The sequence below is a fragment of the Danaus plexippus genome, chromosome 14 (genome assembly GCF_018135715.1).
Source record: "Danaus plexippus chromosome 14, MEX_DaPlex, whole genome shotgun sequence".
In the NCBI taxonomy this organism is placed as follows: domain Eukaryota; kingdom Metazoa; phylum Arthropoda; class Insecta; order Lepidoptera; family Nymphalidae; genus Danaus; species Danaus plexippus.
In genome coordinates, this window is record NC_083546.1 from 6,463,648 (window position 1) to 6,482,549 (window position 18,902).

Genomic DNA, 18,902 nt, shown 5'->3' on the forward strand with positions numbered 1-18,902 from the left:
TTTCTATTCTGTACAGTGTGTAAATAGTACATTATATTGTAAACAAAATGAGACATATCAATTTGTAATGAGTTTTTTTATTTCTACCCTCTTCCTGTAGTTACGGACATTAAATTTGGAAATAAAATAGGAGTATAGTTACAGAGGAGTTGCTTGTATTATAAAGACTAAATTCGAGCCGATGATATTCTGTGAAAATATATGCTAATGGATTAATTTTACAGCGGAAATAAAAAAACGCTTTTAAGAAGTTTTTAAACGCTACATGTTTTTAAACTTCGTTATTTTTGCGCTCAAAGTGTATATGAACTTGATTAACATTATAAGTTGGAAATTATATTGAATAAAAATAAGTTCTGAAATAACTATTACGTCATAAATGTTTGTCTTAACAATGAGAATACCATACAGATGTCGGTCTCGCAAAGGCACGAGTCAGCGTGGGCGGAGATTGTTTTATTTTACTTAAAATGTAATATAGTTGTAATAAGAAACTACAGTTTACTTAAAATGTAATGTTTTAATTCCTAAATATAAAACAATCGGATACATTGAGTGTACAACTAGCTTTACAGAGCTTTTAAAAATAATATTGTCATTAAACAACGATACAAAAAGGCAAATTAAAGATAAATTCCACAAGCGAGCGGCCGGCGAGCTCGGGATGCCAACAAACGCTGGCTATTTTTCTATAGCCCTGCTGATTTATTTTCACACTTGGTTACAAAAATGGTATTTTTTCCTTTAAATGGCGTTACTTTAGCAAGACGGGAAGAATTATATCAATAATGCATATCTGCCATCTGTGCTTTATTATAAATATTTTAATTACGTTGTTTATTCTTGAATTTAATTATTTTGCTATTCAATACAAAGTAGGATGTTAGTCATATTATAAGTAGCTCCTGAGCGCACAGATGCGGAATAATATATAGCTATAAATTCTATTTTTTTTTAATTACTACGCCAATAAGTATTTGTATATTTATGTGAAAGTATTTACAATACAGTATAAAAAGATATTTGATATATGATCCTTATAAATAATGCAGTGTTTTATGACGATGGCTTAATTGGCATCGTACGTGATATCCCGGAAGTCACACGTTCCATGCCTGCCATTTTGATGAATTTTTCATTCCATAACAGTTTTTTTTTATTTCCAATGTAAAGAAAATAAACGTAAGGTTTTATTTGAAAAATTCACTAAAATTATGAGTTTTTATTCAATAATAAATTTTCAAGTGTCAAATAATTTATTTTTGTATTTGATATTTATTTTCTGTCAACGCGCCATTGATAATCTGTATTTGCTGTAAGCGTCCATTTTACCGTTAGCCAATTAAATTAACTTTTTATCAATTAAAATAACAGTACAGTCAATGTAAGAAAGTTGAAATACATATATTGTAATTTCCGGAGTAAGATCTCCTGCGGCGTCTAATCGACGCCAATCATCAGGTGTAAATAAGCGATTTTATGCCTCAATGCTTATTATTTTAATATATCTCAACCAATAAAAGATAATTTCTTTTTTTTATATACCGTGAATTAAATTATCTACTGCAAAAAGCTTCTTTCAGTTTTGGGAGAATTTCAAGCCATAAACTAATATTTATATATATTTTTAAAAGATAATTTTGTTATGAACGCTATTAATTTCAATGTATTATGTGTTTAAGAATATGTGTATTTTATAATTAAGTGGTGTTAATGAATCTGAAGCTTTGGTATCGTTTTTAGGGTTCCGTAATCAAAGAGTAGAACGATTCTATATCACTAAGACTAGACTATACATTCGTCTGCACCTTAGTGTTTCTGTCACCAGACTATATGTCATGAACCGTGATAGTTAGACTGTTGAGATCTTCACAGATAATGTATTTCTGTTGCCACAAAGTATAATAACAGATACTAAAAAACAGAATAAAATGAATATGAGAGGGCTCCCAAATATAAAATTTTTGTTGTGATATTATTGTTTGAATATTGTCACAGAATTCTAAGATCATTATTGATATGTATAATGGGTTGCTTATATAATTTTTATTTATTCACGTAAAGGTATTATAACTCTTTTATCTTTTTATTTCTTATCATAATAAGGTTATAAAGTTTCTTTCTTGTATACGTTATTAGGTACATGTTTTATTTTAGATATTTCTTATATATAATAGGATCAATTTATGATTTTGATTTTTAATTTGCGTAAAGTTAATATCAACAGTGATTCTAGATATTAGTAACTCCGAATAATACTAGTTTCATTTAAATGAATACTCGCGAAAATCTTAGATCTCATTACTTCTCGTTGTCGTTCTCCCTCGTTTCTTCCTCGTTGGTTTGTCGTTCTCCCTCGAACTGTCATCTCCGATGTTGGTCTTTTCTTTAATGTCTTTAAAAATATGCTGTGTGTAAGAAAATTAGGGTTCCTGTTTGTGTGAATTTTATCTTTCTACAGAAGTAAAGTCAGTTTTGATTTTCTATACTTTTTTTTAACTAATCCATACCATTATTATGTTTTTCGTAGACAACTATGAGATCTGTTATATCAAAAATTACGGCGTGTTTAAGTTAAAAAACGAATACTAAATATTAACTTTAAAAATGGCGATCTACAAAAACGATTATTTCTATAAAATTAATTAATTTACATCCGATCTATTACAACTGTATCGGCTGTTAGCGCGTCATGAGTCAGGCCTCAGGTCTTGTTTTTTTAGACTGAAGAATAAAAAAAAAAATCCCTAACACTTTTACCATAAAGGTTTGTTATAACTGAAATATTGGGAATAAAAATAAATATTGTTTATCCAAATAGGTACTTGTTTTTGGAACATGTAATCTATTTGTGAATAATATATACAAGTAGGAATCCTATTTGAGTGAAAGTGAAGAGTCACATATTATTTTTGTTTTAGGATAGCTGATAATTTTTTTTTTTTAATAAATTTAGATAGAATTTTAGAATTAATATATATTACATGGATCATGATGAGTAGGTATGTATCAATAAGTGGGTATATGTTATTTTTGTAGGTAAGTAACTAACCACGTCATGTTTTTTTGTTATTCCATCAAAGAAGAATAATTATTGGTAATAACCAATAATAAATAAATAAGGAGTTTGAGCAGGAAGGCAGACCCTGGCTAATGCTGGGATAAATTGCCAGGAAGAAGAAGAACCAATAATAAATAAACCAAAAAATATTTTGGGCTATAAACTAATTCGGTGCAATGCTTATATTTATCGACATTTTACAGAGTTGTGTAAAATATTCATCGGATTTAAAATATATAGAAAGACTATAGACACTAAGGTAATGTTAACTGACTGGATAATAAAACAAAAATTATCTATGTTATCATTGTCTATGCAAAGAATAATAAATCGTAGCTAGATTCAGCAGTTCCGTAACATTTGAGTTGATTCAAACACGAGAATTATTACTCGCATACTCACTCTATTAGCCGGAAAAGATGAAATCTCTCGCACAAAGCACTCGAGGGTCCATATATCGGTTAGTTAAGTTACGGCCCCACTATCGCTGTGTCGCGATATATTTGAGTACCGCATCGCAAATCGCTGGCGCTCCTTTGTCGCACCGACAGCTCGCATTGTACGCGCTAACGCCGGAGGTGTTAATGTCGCCCAGCAAATATGTAGCGGTTTAAAAACAAAAAACCAAAACTCGGAAAGCAACATGCGCGCCCTTTGCGATTTATTGGCGCGTAACACGCCTCAAGAAAATTTTAATTAGAATGGCCTTTTAATGAATAAAGACATAAAGTATGTTGCGGGATTCCGGAATCTTCGGCGGATTTGCGGCGTGCCGGTTTAATTGTGACTAGACCAGGATATCTGCGAAATGTAGGGAATTCGCTGTCTCCAGATTGCTTCCATTGTGACAGAACCGCCGCTTGGTATATTCGACAATTGCGGACAATTGCGAATGACTAACAGCGCCGAGTTGGAATATTTCGTAGATGTAACGTAATACTGCCATTTAGTTATATTTGTTACAGTATGTACAAGTATTTACATCCGGATTTTATTAATGAGCTAAGTAAATATTTAGTCCCTAAATTTCATCGTTTAACTTTTAATACGACGTTTAAAATAAAACAAACGCAATGTACATAAACTAATTAATTTTCAATTCACATACTATTCTATGGTATCAACAAAGCTGAATCGAAAAATCTTTATTCATAAACACAGATAATATTACAATTGATGACGTGTGCTCGCCATTTTCAGCGATTGACACCTCGCGAAGGGTCATCGAACCGACAGATTGACGAATTCGTGAGTTGTCGACGACTTGGATATAATTTAAAACTAATTGTTTTCCTTAAATGATATTTTAATTAGCATTTTGTCCTAATAAAGATATAATTAAGACGAATAATTGAAATGTTAAATAGTAAATTTTATACGGAATCTTATTAACTACGTCTTAATGACGGATGAATAGAGATAATTAAAATAAATTATATATATAAAAAGCATTTAAGCTCCTTTGTTTTCTTAGGAAATAAGATGAATTTTATATTCAGGACGCCACAAAAAAGATGGCTGATGACAAAAAGAAGCTATTAAAAAGAGAAAAATATTTATATTAAATGTAATATGCACTTTGTATATATAATATATAAACAAGAAAGTGATACAAACCATATTTAAAAAAGGTATCAGTTTGCAATTTCAGACAAAAAATGTAAATTTTAACGAGTTCTTATTACCTTACAGTAAAAAAAATGTGGAAAATATCTGTCGGCTTGGTGAAGGAAAATGCAGGACTCTCGCTTAAAGAGCTCTTTTGTTTATAAAGCGTCCTTTCTGCACAAATCTCGCGGTAACTGGAGCACAATGCTACGAGACAATTCAACAGACAATGCTATACAAGTAAATTAAACAAAAAGTAAAGGCCCAGTCTAAAAACTACTAAACTATCCTTACTTTATACCCAAATAATAAACGTAACAACTGAACATATATCTGTAATCTCTATAGTTTTACAACATTTGTCTCAGTTTATTCACGCTTCAGGTAAAATATAAAAAAAAATATTTATTTCCCCCATCGACTATATAAAACTTACTTAATATGTGCTCATTTAATTTTTATACCAATAACCCAACAAGTAAAATTGGTAGTCCTTTTATAAGTGTTTTTAATTTCAGAATTCAAAATTCAAAATGGCCGCTTCTGTCTTCCTTTTATATATTTTCAAATGTTATCTTTTAAAAATAATACGCAATAGAATTACTATGTACAAGCTTGATAGAATAGATACCTCACAAAGATGCTAACGTCCTCGCGTTTTGTAATAGATTCTTTGTTTTATATCTATGATTATTTATTAATTATTATAGAATGGAATCAATATTTAATATGGTGTAATTGGACTTAATAATTGAAGTGGTTTATTAAAAATATGAAAGTAGTAATTATTTTACTTAATGATTATAACAGAATACAAATAATCTTACAACTGAACTGTAGACCTATTTACGTTTCCACTTTCTATTTAGTCACCAATTATATTATATACTCATTAAATTTATAGCCAAAAAACATGTAATTTAGAGAATATTCTACGATATAAGTATTTCTGATGCTTCCAGCTATACTTTTATAAGCTATGTACACGAAGTCGTTTATAACCGAAAAAAATCCCGTTTAAAACTAAAACTTCGAAGTCCTATATTTGTCGCATAAAACCTCCTTACGTTAAAATTTCCATTGATCTAATCGCACTTTTTAGACCTAAGATGACGTAAGCTGATTTGTACATAGTTGTCGATTTCATCTACAAAGCTACTCATGGATCTTGATAAATAGCTGCACACAAAAGTTAAACAGAACTCTTTAGAAATCAAATATAATAAATCATCTTGTTCTAAACACTTATAATATACTTATTGTAAATAAAAAAAACATATCTAACTTCAAACAAAACAATGAAATCCATTTATGATGTAAATCTATCATAAGACACGTTATAAATATTTAAGAACACATATAAACTACATATTTTTGACTGTAACAGCAATCAATTCAATTTTATTAACAAATAACTGAAAAATTCCTATTCAATGCTGAAGGTGGTAAACCTGTGCTCGCCGGTGACACTGAATGGCGATTGGCGTTGCGTCAGCCGTCAACGGCACACGCCGCATTTGGCGCGAACGACGGAATGTGCGCCAGCTGCGTTTAGAAAGTAGATGCATTCACGGAAATCGCTTTTTAGATGTTTAATATCATATTAACATTATTATTATTTATCGATTATACGTTTAATATCAATAGTTTTAGATATAAATTTATTTAGCTATTTTTTTATTTTGTTATATGTTTTGAATGCTTACATTTAATACTTATAATTATTAATGGATTTTTAGTTAAAATTTGTTAGTACTGATTTTGTTAAGTTTATAATATTATTCCCTGTTAAAATGAACGAACAATAGCGTAATTTTTACTTAAAACAAGAATTCTCACCAATATGCCATATTTCAAAACAAGTTGATATGTAATTCTCACAATATTCTTATATTTTCTATATATATAGATTATAATTGTTTATTAACACTTTCTTACATATTTTTCACTAAATACATATAGGTATATTGATTTCAATGGGTTCAAATCTAATTAATAGATATGTATGATATGCTTTTATTAGCAAAATTATTTTTTATTTTGAAATAACCAAATATTTTATCCATTCAGGAACTCGCCTGATCTCTGTTTAAAATGGTTTATACCAGTAGGATTAACTATTGTAAAATGACTCCATAAAATTTTGTTATCCATATGGTAACATTTTAAAATTTACTTCCGACGTGGTTGAGAGGCCGCATTACTCGGAAAATATAAAGGGATTGAACATTCTTAATCTGCATAATACGTAAGATTTAATATATTTAAAAATAAATAAAATTTGTTACACCTTTTTAAACCTTCTAATTGAGAAATCAGCCGTTTATTATCTGTATTTTAAAAAAAATGTTTTTAATAATGAAAAGCGCACTGATTCATTAATAATAACACATTTTTTTTTAAATAAAAGATTTTTTTCTTCTTGTAAACCGGTATCGTGACGGATTTAAAATAGTATAGAATCTAAAAAGTAAAAATATTGTACCTACTGATATTCTCACATTTAAATACCTAAAAAAGTAATTTCATTCGATGTTTAACTTCAATAGTTTTAAGTGTGTGTGAAACGAGACTAGAAAATACTGTTACACAATAATAGTATGAGAAATATGTATTTAATTATATTCAATAAAAATATATTATATCTGTAATATCATATATAATACAGATCAATTCTGGAACATTATAATTTGCAATATTATATTACGTCTACTATATTTATGAAGCAGCTATATTATTGCATATAAGCGATAATTTGATAACCTAGGTATCAAATGAGACAATGATGTTATCTGTAACAACAGATAAAATAAAACTGGATTGAGATTGGCTGAATGATTTCAACGGGGTAACTTTTTTAAAATATTTTTTTTAGTAGGTAAATTCAACCATAGTACTAAAAATAATGATATTTAAAAAATACAATACGAAAAACAGAAGTAAAAATTGTATGTGACTGTTATTCCTATTATTATCTTATATTAAATAATCTCGATATAAAACGAATATCTTACAAGTTACAGCTACGTATTCATGCTGCTAACAATGAAATTGTCAAAATATTGTGACATGTAAAAAGGTCCGTGTGCAAAAGTCCGGTATAATATATATAAACTGTGGCAAATACGGTTCAAAGAACTGAATTGTAATAAAATTACCTTAAAATGGGAAAAATAGCAAATAAAACAAATCTGTGGGCGAACATCGAAACAACATTCGAAGGAAACTAACACATTGTAGATGAATGTATCGGTTATAAACATATAGATTTTATATCCTTTACTAATGTCCGACCTACGCTTGACATTTGTTAAGTTTTACAGTTAGTTTTCTTATTTTCTATATTCCATTAACGCCAATGTTACCTACATTCAAATATTAATAAAAAGCATCGATTGTTATTACTAGCAAAACATATTAAAATTTAAAGAAGGATAGAATTTAAGTATTTTTTTTAGTACAATAAAATTTGTACATAGTCTATATTTTATAGTGTAATGTAAGACTTAATATAATTCTTTATAAAATCATTGTTAAGATTTAAGTTGGAGTAAATGAAAATTAACAAGAAAAACATTATAATATATTGTAATGGGTCTGTTTAGTCGTCGTTGGTACACTCCTGCAGACCTGTAATATTGGTATCTATCTATAGGCATAATATGTCAACGCATAAGTATGTAATGCACCATGAACTACGTGACAAAGTTTTTAATTATTAGACGTGAAAATCGCCAGCTGCGAGTAGGAGGGATTTCAGTGGCCCCCATTTGACCGCCATTGCCATATTTGGCACGGCTCGGTTCTAAATATGGCTCGCGGCCAGCCCACCGCCTGCCGCTTCGCCCGCGACACAGCTTCCGACTCTATTATTTCTATTTACGAAATAAACTCAAAATAAAAGCTCTATTTTGATACAGATTTCGGGCACTGAAACGTTCGCGGCTTCCCGGTTTCCTACGGATGTGTCGGGTTACCCTGTAGCCGATATTTCCATCCTTGTCGGGTTTCGTATGCTGGTTGAGTGCGAGAGCGAGACGTGTAGCTCTCGAGGTGCGCGGGACGGAACCGTGCGAAGTCAGTTGCGGTCCGAGCGGCCGAGCCGTCAGTCCCGCCCTCGGTTCTTTCGCGTTTTCGGTCAGTCTCCGTTCGACGTTCGAACGGTGAGGTGTGTATAGCGCGTGTGCGCACCGGTTACTGTGGCGTACTGCGAGGTTATAATGGACGCGCCCGGCGGAGCGCGGGAGCCCCGCTTCGGGTCGCCTTACAGTATGGGACTCCTGGGAGATGTACCGGATATGTACGGAGCCGGCCGGCCGCCCAGCTCTCTGAGTGGAGGCGGCGGGCTGCGGCAGGGTATGCAAAGCTGTCCTGTTCCAAGAGCTGGTGTTAAGCGGCCCTCCGACCAGTGTTACGACGAGAGACCATCACAGAGTCTAGGACTCGAACACTGCCCTATCCCCGACATCGCAGACGACGGCTACGCCTCCCTGCAGCCTAAGAAGTCTCCACCTTCCAATGGCAAGAAAACCAAGGGTCGTGTTAAAATTAAAATGGAATATATAGATAACAAACTCCGGCGATACACCACATTCTCAAAGCGGAAGACCGGCATCATGAAGAAGGTGGGTTGTGAGGGCAACTTTTGGCAATATTCCATGTTCAGTGTTAGGAGTTAGGATGGTCGAGTACTATGATGTGAAAGTGTCTTATATTTATTGCTTGAGTGACAGGGTCATTAGATAAATAATATTATATTGAAGTAGTAAGTTGTAAATAAAATATTTAGAACCAAATCTTTATAAACGCTTGAAAATTGTACCTCGTTTGAAGTCATGTTAACTAAAACTGTGGTTACACAGAACTTATTATATTCTTTTTGATGAACTTCTAATTGTTAATTTTTTTTTATATTGTATCTGAATTAACAAATATTAAGAGTTTTGTTACAAACATAGTAAGTTACTTGTCTGATACAGAAATTAGGTTCAGGTGATATTAAAATACAAAAGAAATATTACAAATGAGGTACATTTTAATATTACAATGTTTCAAGATTATTCTATTATAGCTGACTCATAAATTAAAATTAAAAAATAAATAATTTACACAATCATATTTTAATATCAAAGAAAAATATGTTCATTAAGTTAGGTTATGTTTGTTATCAAGTAAAACAAATGGAATATTGCTGGAAGTACAATGATATGTATATTTTTTGCACACACAAGCATATTTTCAGTTTTTTCTTGTTGAAAATGTGTTATTTGGACAATTTTTATGTGTTTTTGTGAACATTTGTGATGAAAGTTTTGACAGATGTCATCTGATCACAGACCTCTCGTGAGTATAACGTAACCAATGTATATAAACAAAAATAAATATAATCATTTCAATTACGTCTCGTAAATCATACAACAGTTTACATTTAATTAAATATTAAACATAATATGTTAAAGTATTCAAGGAAAACAATTTGTATCAGCTGTCAGGAGGAGCTTTAAAAACCGGTCCAGAGATGGCGCTGTCGGTAGCAAATGCAAAATTATAATTATTCTCAAAATCCGTATTCATAAGTATGGGTTTCATTTATATGAATTATTTTACTATATTCTTAATTCTAATTAACTTTAAGATAATAATTTTACCAGAATTATAAAAGTTCTAAAGAACGTGCACACTGTCCACAGATAATAAATCCACGATATCTCAATAGGTTTAAAATCAAATTAAGAATCACATCTTTCTTCAATATAAGAGCAATCGAGACGCATTTTGAATTTCAATGCAGTGAGATATTATGTAGAAGTCCTCGTATTTTTAATTAATATAGCCGCACGTCGTCGCCGGTGTCTGTTACAAACAGGCTTTTTTCTAGCCGTCAACTGAGGAATTTTAATAACGCTAAAGTCTGCTAAAATATACGTTAATACATAAAAACAGAAGTTACGAGACTGTAACTATTGTGGAAACGACGATTTTTAGAATTTAATTTAGATGTATGTATACATTGCATCAATTATCCGATTCAAAGTTTTAAAGGTTTAGGATTTTTTAATTTCACAGAACAAAATTTTTTCGGTTAAAAAGCCTTGTATATTTTTTTGTAATAACCTAAAATTATATTAAGAAAGGTTTTAAGACAGTTGCGTATATTGATATACTGAAATAATTTTTTATACGAATAGGTGAAAATAACATTTAAGTTATAGGGCTTAAGCCCAAATTTGGCAAGCATTTGACGTTTACATAGCCATGCCAATGTGAATGTGACACATCCTGTTATTCCGTACAAGATATTGAGGTGTAGAATGCAATTCATTATTATATAGACCTGGAAAAATACACCTGGAAGTGAAATCGGATAACTATACGGAATCCGCCGTTCCAAATTTAATTTCATATAATTTATCAAAAGATACTTAGTAATAAAAATATTTTTTTTCAAACTTAAAGACATAGACGATATTAGTCATTTTATATTTCATTTATATAAAATTAAATATTTACCAGCCTCCAAAATGTCTGATAAAATAGTTATTGATTATGTTCTCCCGTCCTAACGAAACGTAGATCAAAGTTTTTTTTAATATAAAAAAAAAATTAAATAAATGTCTGTCAATATAATAAGTTAAACTTTATTTATAATAACAATGAAATAATGTGAATTGAGACGCTTTTAGATAACGTATACATTGAAATGGTAACATTTTTTTTGTTACACAATTCGCTTTATTGTTAACGTCATAAGTTAAATCAAGTTCGGAATATTAAGGAACAGAAATAATTAAGCACTATTTTTGATATTTTTTATTATCTATTAAATACTATTGCAATGTAGCAAAGAGCTATTAATGTAGATAAGAAATGTACCAGTGGATCTGATTGTCTGAAGGAGTTGCTATACCAAAGTCATTGTCATAAAAAAAAAACAAATTAAAATGGCCGCTTTAATATGTTGAAATGAAGTAGAAATTAAAACAATAAAATCTTGCAAATTTGTATAGAAATATAAACAATAATTTAACTCAAATAAACAAAAATAGTAAAGAGATAATTAAAAAGATTATTTTTTTAAATATTTTCAGTTAAATCTATTATTCTTTGTAAATCTAGTCATAGTTTAACGTTTCCGTTTAGCGTCACGCCACGGGCAATTTCAATAATCTGTTTGTCTAACTTTACGGGACAATACGATAGTTAGACACTGACTCGAAACTTTTTAAATTGTTAATTCAAATCGAACTCCTAGAAGGATTCAAGAAAACACGAGGCTAATATCACTCCGTATTTATATAGTTAAACAAATAATTAACAAAAGATATAGCCTTATGTACATGAAAGAGGGTCCGACTTTATAATAGCAATGATGAAAGTAACTATTTTAAGTAAAATAAAATTTTTAACGGTTTGAAAATAAAAATAATGTTTATGACATTTTCCACAGAATAACACAATAAAAATGTGTCATCACAGATAGTAAAATGTCCATAACTTTTACGCCAACATAGGTGTTAGCTGAAAGAAAATGAAAGATTTGATTTAAAAAATTAATATATTTATAACTTGCAGACAATACAAATGTTTTCGAAATCGATTCAAAATAATCGCTCGACACTTATTCAATCGATTGTATATAATTTTATCGATGTTATCTCCGTGTATTGTTGATTTCACGAAGATTCCGTTCGTTAGTATGTTTTTTTTTTTCATCTCGACGCACGCAATCTTTGTAACTCAGCGGGCTGTTTTCATGTATCTGTTACAGCTTGTTGTTTCTATATACAAATATTATCTTGATCATGAACAGGAAAGTAGAGGAGAGCATAATAATTTAATTGTAATAAATATTCTATTAGAAATATTTGTAAAACTATTAAAAATTAAGTTTAAAATAGCTCTGTTCTATAAAAAGAATTGTAAGAGGCATTAACGTCAGTGGTGTCAAATATTTGAATGATTACAAATTACAAAAGGGATCCGTTGTCGGCATTTGTCGGCCATTGTAGCTGTCATGTAATCGCCGTTCCGCCGACAAACATAGCTCCAGAAGGACTATGGTCTCGAGTATGGCAACTGGATTACTGAACGCGATTTATTGTCACCGGTACATCCAGTGCGAATAAATTTGACACTTACATGTGTTCCATTAAATGAATTCTCCGTTTATGCCACTATATATATCAACGGGTAGTTTGTAGTTATTTATAGTTGTTTATTATAAATAATAAATTCCCAATTACGGTTGTCATCGCGATGGTATTAAGTATTCAAGTATGAGCGTTCGTTTCTATCAGAAACTGTCGGAGATAGTTCATTTTTAATTGACCGTCAAAGGCTCTCCGATCACGATCTAGGAACGGCAGGAACCGGTCACAGGAACTAAATGAGTCAACAATGTATACTCAAATGAAAACCCTATGATAGCTTTCATTTTAAACAGCTTTTGTCCCAGCCGGGAATAAATTATACAGTCCGATACAGGCATCCCGATATAGTCCTTAAAGAGGACATTTTAATAAATTTAAAATAACTATTATCGTTGTCTCGGAGAGTCGTGATTTCGTTAAGTTCGTGGTACGGTCTAGGGATGGAATAAGTCGTCACGAGCTATTACTAAATTAATTAGCAACTAGACCCGATGTAGATTGCGACTAAGATTATTTTCCCACACGGAGCTAGGATGTTTAGATCATGAGATTCACTAACTATTGTCGTTTGATTAATATAAATGTACCAACAGCGGAACATCCGTCAGAACCTCCTAGCTCTGTCTGACAACCTGGTACTTTTGTGTCCATATTTGGAACTTTCGATTTTCGGTAATAACAACCACAGCTAAATCAGTCTCATCAGTCTCAGCTGTGGCTAATTTAGTCTACTGGATTAATTCTATAATGACTGTTATTAGCATTGCGTGTAATATTCAAATCGCGAGATAGGGATTAGATAATAATTACAAGTGAAATAAGTAGCGCCACACAGCTCGCACCCATTAGCATTACAAAACACGGACCGTGAGATATGGGTCGCAGACCGTCGCCATAATGCCACACAGCCACTACGCCACAACGCCACTACGCTCAACAATTAGTCTACGCAACGCATTATCTCATAATATTCGGATTATTAAAAATATACTGCCTTTGTTAAATTACTTTATATTTAATATATATACGTATATAACTTTATATTTATTTACTGTGCCGTATGTATGAATTTTGGTCATTACATCCATCAGATCGAATTTATTGAATGGTTTAAGAGTTATTATTATTTTCTTGATTTTCTCACAGAAACTATTCCAGTGAAGTTGAGCACCTTATTAAAATTAATGTAATGTTAGTTAACGCTAGAGAGACCGCCTAAACAAGTCATCTACTAGGAGTTCACGACTCCTTAGGAGTTATAGTAAAACAACCAGTATGTCAAGATCTCCGGTAAGGCTACCGTTTCTCTTTGTTGGTGTGCACGCTCGTAACGTGTCGGGGGACAGGGGAGTTTAGATTGATTGGTCGGCTGGGAAGGGAATGCCTGGCGAGTCGGCCCGCCTCCCAACGACACCTAGCGTGAACGCCTCGTTGTTATGCGCTCCTAGTACTCGTGCCTCCACTCAGCTAACTGTGCTTCAGATAAATCTTATACTGCGACCCCTTCCTTTACTTATGGGATTTTAGTTCAAACTAACCACTGAATTTAATAAACTTTAGTATTTTTTTGCTTATGTATCACGTACAATTTATTACCTGGATTGATACCAAATCGACATTTCTATGGACAAACAAATGATCTATCTGGCTTTAACTTAAAATTAAAAAAAAAATTGCTTCATACATCTGTACTGATGATGGACGAATGATAGACGTTTAGAACTGATTAGGGAGGAGGATGGACAGTTTGTCCGCTAATCAGTGAATTTATCGTTCGGACACTAGTTGGTTAGTCGTCGGTGACATCAAAGGCTTCAAGGGATCACGACTATAATGTTCACGAAGCTGGTTTTCGAGAAAATCGCTCGTAAAGGAGCACGATTATGAAGGACCTGCTCCCGAATGCTGATGGAACGACGAGGGAATTTTAATTCACATAACATAGAAATCATTTCGACTTGATATAAATAAAAGCCCTCACTGAAATATTACCCGTATCTAAGTAGAAAGTTTCGTTCTTCCGTGCTCGAAACAATTTTTTAATATAAAAATACTGAGAGTAATTAGTGTACGAAAATATCCTTTGAAGTTTAAAGTCTGCAAGTATCCGAAAATTTTAATTAAAGAAGATCTCCGTGTAATTACCCTGGAGGCGCGTACGGTGAGCGACGCGATTGTTTTATAATATCATTCTGTTTTCGTTCTTATATATAACGCTATAGGAACCAATTTGCTACACAAGCCCGATTGTTCTCTCGAATACGAATCTTCTTACATAAGCTCCCATAATTTACCAAATTGTTACATAAATAATGTTTAAAACAGTGTAAATAATTTTTTTGTATCAACTCTGTAATTAAAACGAGAATTTATTTAGTCCAATCCCGACAGCCGTCTGTGAGTGACATTTCGTTATAATTCACGTACATCATAATGACAATGAATTCGGGAATCGATAAACTCGTTAAAGCATTCCTTAAATAGTTGTATTTGTAAGAACAAACTATAAATCTTCTAATTGAATTTCCTACTTTTTGATGTGACTCGATTATTCAAGGGGATCGTGTTTGAAATGGTGAGTATGTTGCTCGCGAAACATGACCGAGTAAAAAATGTTTTTAAAATTAACTCATTACACTTGTAGATAGATGCAGTCATTAGCACTGAGCGGTTTAAGACGTAAATGATGTCAGAAATATTGCAAGACTTAGCGTTTTAAGGATTCTGTTGTGGGGAATTTTAAGAATTTACATGTATGTACTCGCGTTAATGGCGAACTTATACAAGATGAAGCAGATTATTGTTTTTATAGGATTATTGAGGTTGTTTAGAATAAAAAATCAAATACAGAATACTAATAGTACAGAATGATATAGGATGAAAGTTCATCAATACAGCCAGGATCGGAAAATGCACCCTAAGGGACGGCATGTTGAAGGAATCACAATTAATCTGTAGCGCCCTTTTTATTGATAAATTTAATTTGTCCGTCTCTGTTCTTATCACATTTTTATAAAGCTAAAGTGCATGTTCAAAATGTTTGTAAGTGCGTATGACGAGTCCGGAGCCGGTTTTCAAGTACGTCGATTCCATAGAATAAATTTGTGACAATGTTTCTTCACCGGATTTCTGCATTTATTCCCATTCTAAGACAATTGGCTTGTATCTGATACAAACTAAATTCCATCGGATCATCACAAGGTTTTATAGAATCAATTACAACTGGTATAGCATTAATTAATGTCGATTCGTCATTGTCAAATGTAAAATTAACACTAATCTATAAATAACGATGTATATTTTTATAATTCCTCCGTATGTATATTAATAAAGTAACTCAGTCGAGTCGTACGCGTTGGAGTTGTATATAATTCTTCCAAACCGCACATTTAATGTCAGAACGGGAAATTTATTCGCCGTACTGTGAAAGAGTACATAATTACTGTAATCCCTTAATGTGTAATATAATTTACGTGTTACATGTGAGCATCACGAGGACCATAGAACTGGCAGCTGCGGGTAGTTTGAAATGCGATCGAAACGCTCCATAGAGTCGGATCAAAACATGTCTGGGCTTTTAAATGTAAATGGTTGATAGCGAAACCCGTTGATATTGATGTCGAGGCGCGATGCTATTTTATAACACAGTTCAGTAAAAATTACCAGCTAATTGATATAAGTGCAAATGTATTCAGATATAACTACTACTAATTGCTATAATTTGCTTATCATTCCATACGCACTTATTTCGCAATATTCGTTACTGGGTTCCGATAATTATATTTTATTTAATTATTTAATTATAGCAAAAGGATTTTTTGATTTTTGATCATCTTGATCACATTATAAAGCGAAATCGCAGCATGATACGGCTTCTGTTTTAAGGATCTCTGAAGGCCTGTCCATAGTGTCTTTCGATTTTGCGTTCCCTCAAAATATCAGAACGTAGCCAGCGGGGCCCCATCCATAATGTATCCTGAATATCATACATAAAACATTAACGAGTAAGTTTTTATTTGATTGCGGCTCGAGCAGAGCGTCGCTTCGTCGTTTTTTCGTCAATTAAAAACTTTAACAAATATCCACATTTCGGTGGGAAAGCTTGAGTTTCGTCAGCGTAGTTATGCAATTGAATCACCGTTGACTTTTTGCCGTCATTGTTTCCCGGAACGGGCGTCGTTCTGATGTGATATGGAATTCGCCACGGACGTCGCGTGCTACAGACTTTTCAAATGTTCCACTTTTTTTTAGATACTTCCATCGATAACTCAAGCCTGACAGTTGTAAGTTCTGTTCGTATTATGCGATTGACAGCGGATTTAAGTGTAAAGATTCGTTTTTCGGTGTCTTTGATGTTCGGGGAGTATACGCAAAACGAGCGGTTCGTTTTGTAGGCTGTATACCAGTTAGTGTTGTGATGCTCGCCCACGCGAGCGGTTGTGTGGATTTAAGCTATACAGGCACAGAGTCACCACGTGCGCGCCCACACACGCCTACCATTGCGATTGCGTTGCGAAAAAAAATATCAATTCTCTACATAATTCCACTGACCTTGAAATTTAATAGCTCTATTAAATTAGAACATGTGGGTCTCTCAGACCATACGCTTTATAACAGAGTTTACTAACAAATTTTAACTGCAGTATATTTTGTATGGAGTCTTCCAGTAAAGTATTAATCATGAACAGGTTTTGAAAAAAAATCTAGATGACCTACTGATGCTTGAGCAACCACAAAACCGTGTTTTGATCGTACATAATAACCGGTGCGTTACTAGTAAGTTTAGTAACGCAACATTCGGGAAATCTCAATGACTCTCATGTCGCGTGTTAGTCGTTAATTAAGCTATTTGTCAGGTGCCAGGACAATTTACATTTCTCCGGGAGTCCTGGGGAATCGCTGTGGGTCGGGAGCATGGAAACGACGTATTATTATCCTTTTAGGGATGGCGGCATCTCTTAGAGGCGCTTGGTTTCAACCGGACCTTTTATTGGAACCACTTGTGTTTATTTGCACGGACGTCTGAATTGTCCAGTAAATAAGGTTAGCGAAATATCTGTCTTCTGGCCCTTAGTTTAATATAATGCGATTTGCATATACAACTACAGTATTATGCATGTCAAAAGAAACGAAAATAAATTTTCAAAGTTCTCAAATGTACATATATGTGACAACTACATTTGAAGGTGTAAGATGATCATTCTAACGAGACAAAGGTACTAAAGCTATAAAAATGTATTGAAATCAAATAAATTAACATATATGTGGTATTGAGAAACGTTGCTGAACAGAAGTATAAAATGTCCAAGCAACACAATTCATGGGAACTTGTTCTGGTCAAAGACAGCCCATCAGGTTTGCAGGTGAAATGTATTGACAACTGGTCTTCCTTGATGCATATCGGTTGTGATAGTATCGAGGTTTGCGGCGCTGCAGTCGGCCTCTGTTACCCCCAGACCCGTTGTATTGTGGAGATCACAGATAATAGTTGTTTATTTAACACTAAAATATATTCATCCACGGCCATTAAGAAGAGAATTATTAACAGTCGGACATGTTTATGTTCATATCAGATAGTAGCTGGTTGATTCATCCTTATTTTTTTTTTGTTCCAGCAATGATTTCAATGTGAATATAATTCACATATTAATCTATATCTCGTAACGCTACCTACACCGCGTCGCTCGCGGCCGCCTTTTCGATCTTCGCCTAAGGTCGTGTCTCGGTAATTGGACGTACGCTGAGCACACCTTAATGTATCTCAATGAACTCCATAAATCAGGGTCAAGCCTGTGCCAGTCGATAAATGGTAATAGGCGTGCGGTTAACTTATGGAACCCGATCGGCTGGGACGGTAAATTAATATCATAACAGAACAGTCATTCATAAAGTAATCTCGCTTGTTTATGAATGAAACGCTAACTGCTATATAAACGCGCAATTATCGCCGCAGCGGCTATTGATAGCGTTCCGATCAACATTAAATTTGCATGTGACACTAGCTTTAATATACTAACCGCGCAGCTCGCACTGAGAAGGTATTGGGGCATTGAATCTGTATTAGCCATTGTTCTGTGATAGGC

The 18,902-nt window shown here is 32.8% G+C and overlaps 1 protein-coding gene across 3 annotated transcripts in view; it reads left to right on the forward strand.

The window, feature by feature from the left end:
- Positions 1-8,748: 8,748 nt before the first annotated feature.
- The window catches only part of LOC116769833 (serum response factor homolog), a 115,408-nt gene continuing 105,254 nt past the window's right edge, over positions 8,749-18,902 (forward strand). For 2 of the 3 annotated variants that reach the window (XM_061522444.1, XM_032661029.2), the window contains exon 1: positions 8,749-9,294. In XM_061522444.1, the coding sequence (XP_061378428.1) occupies positions 8,890-9,294 (405 nt within the window). In that variant the 5' untranslated portion in view covers positions 8,749-8,889. The remainder of the gene's footprint in view (positions 9,295-18,902) is intronic. The other variant, XM_032661030.2, reaches the window with a different exon arrangement.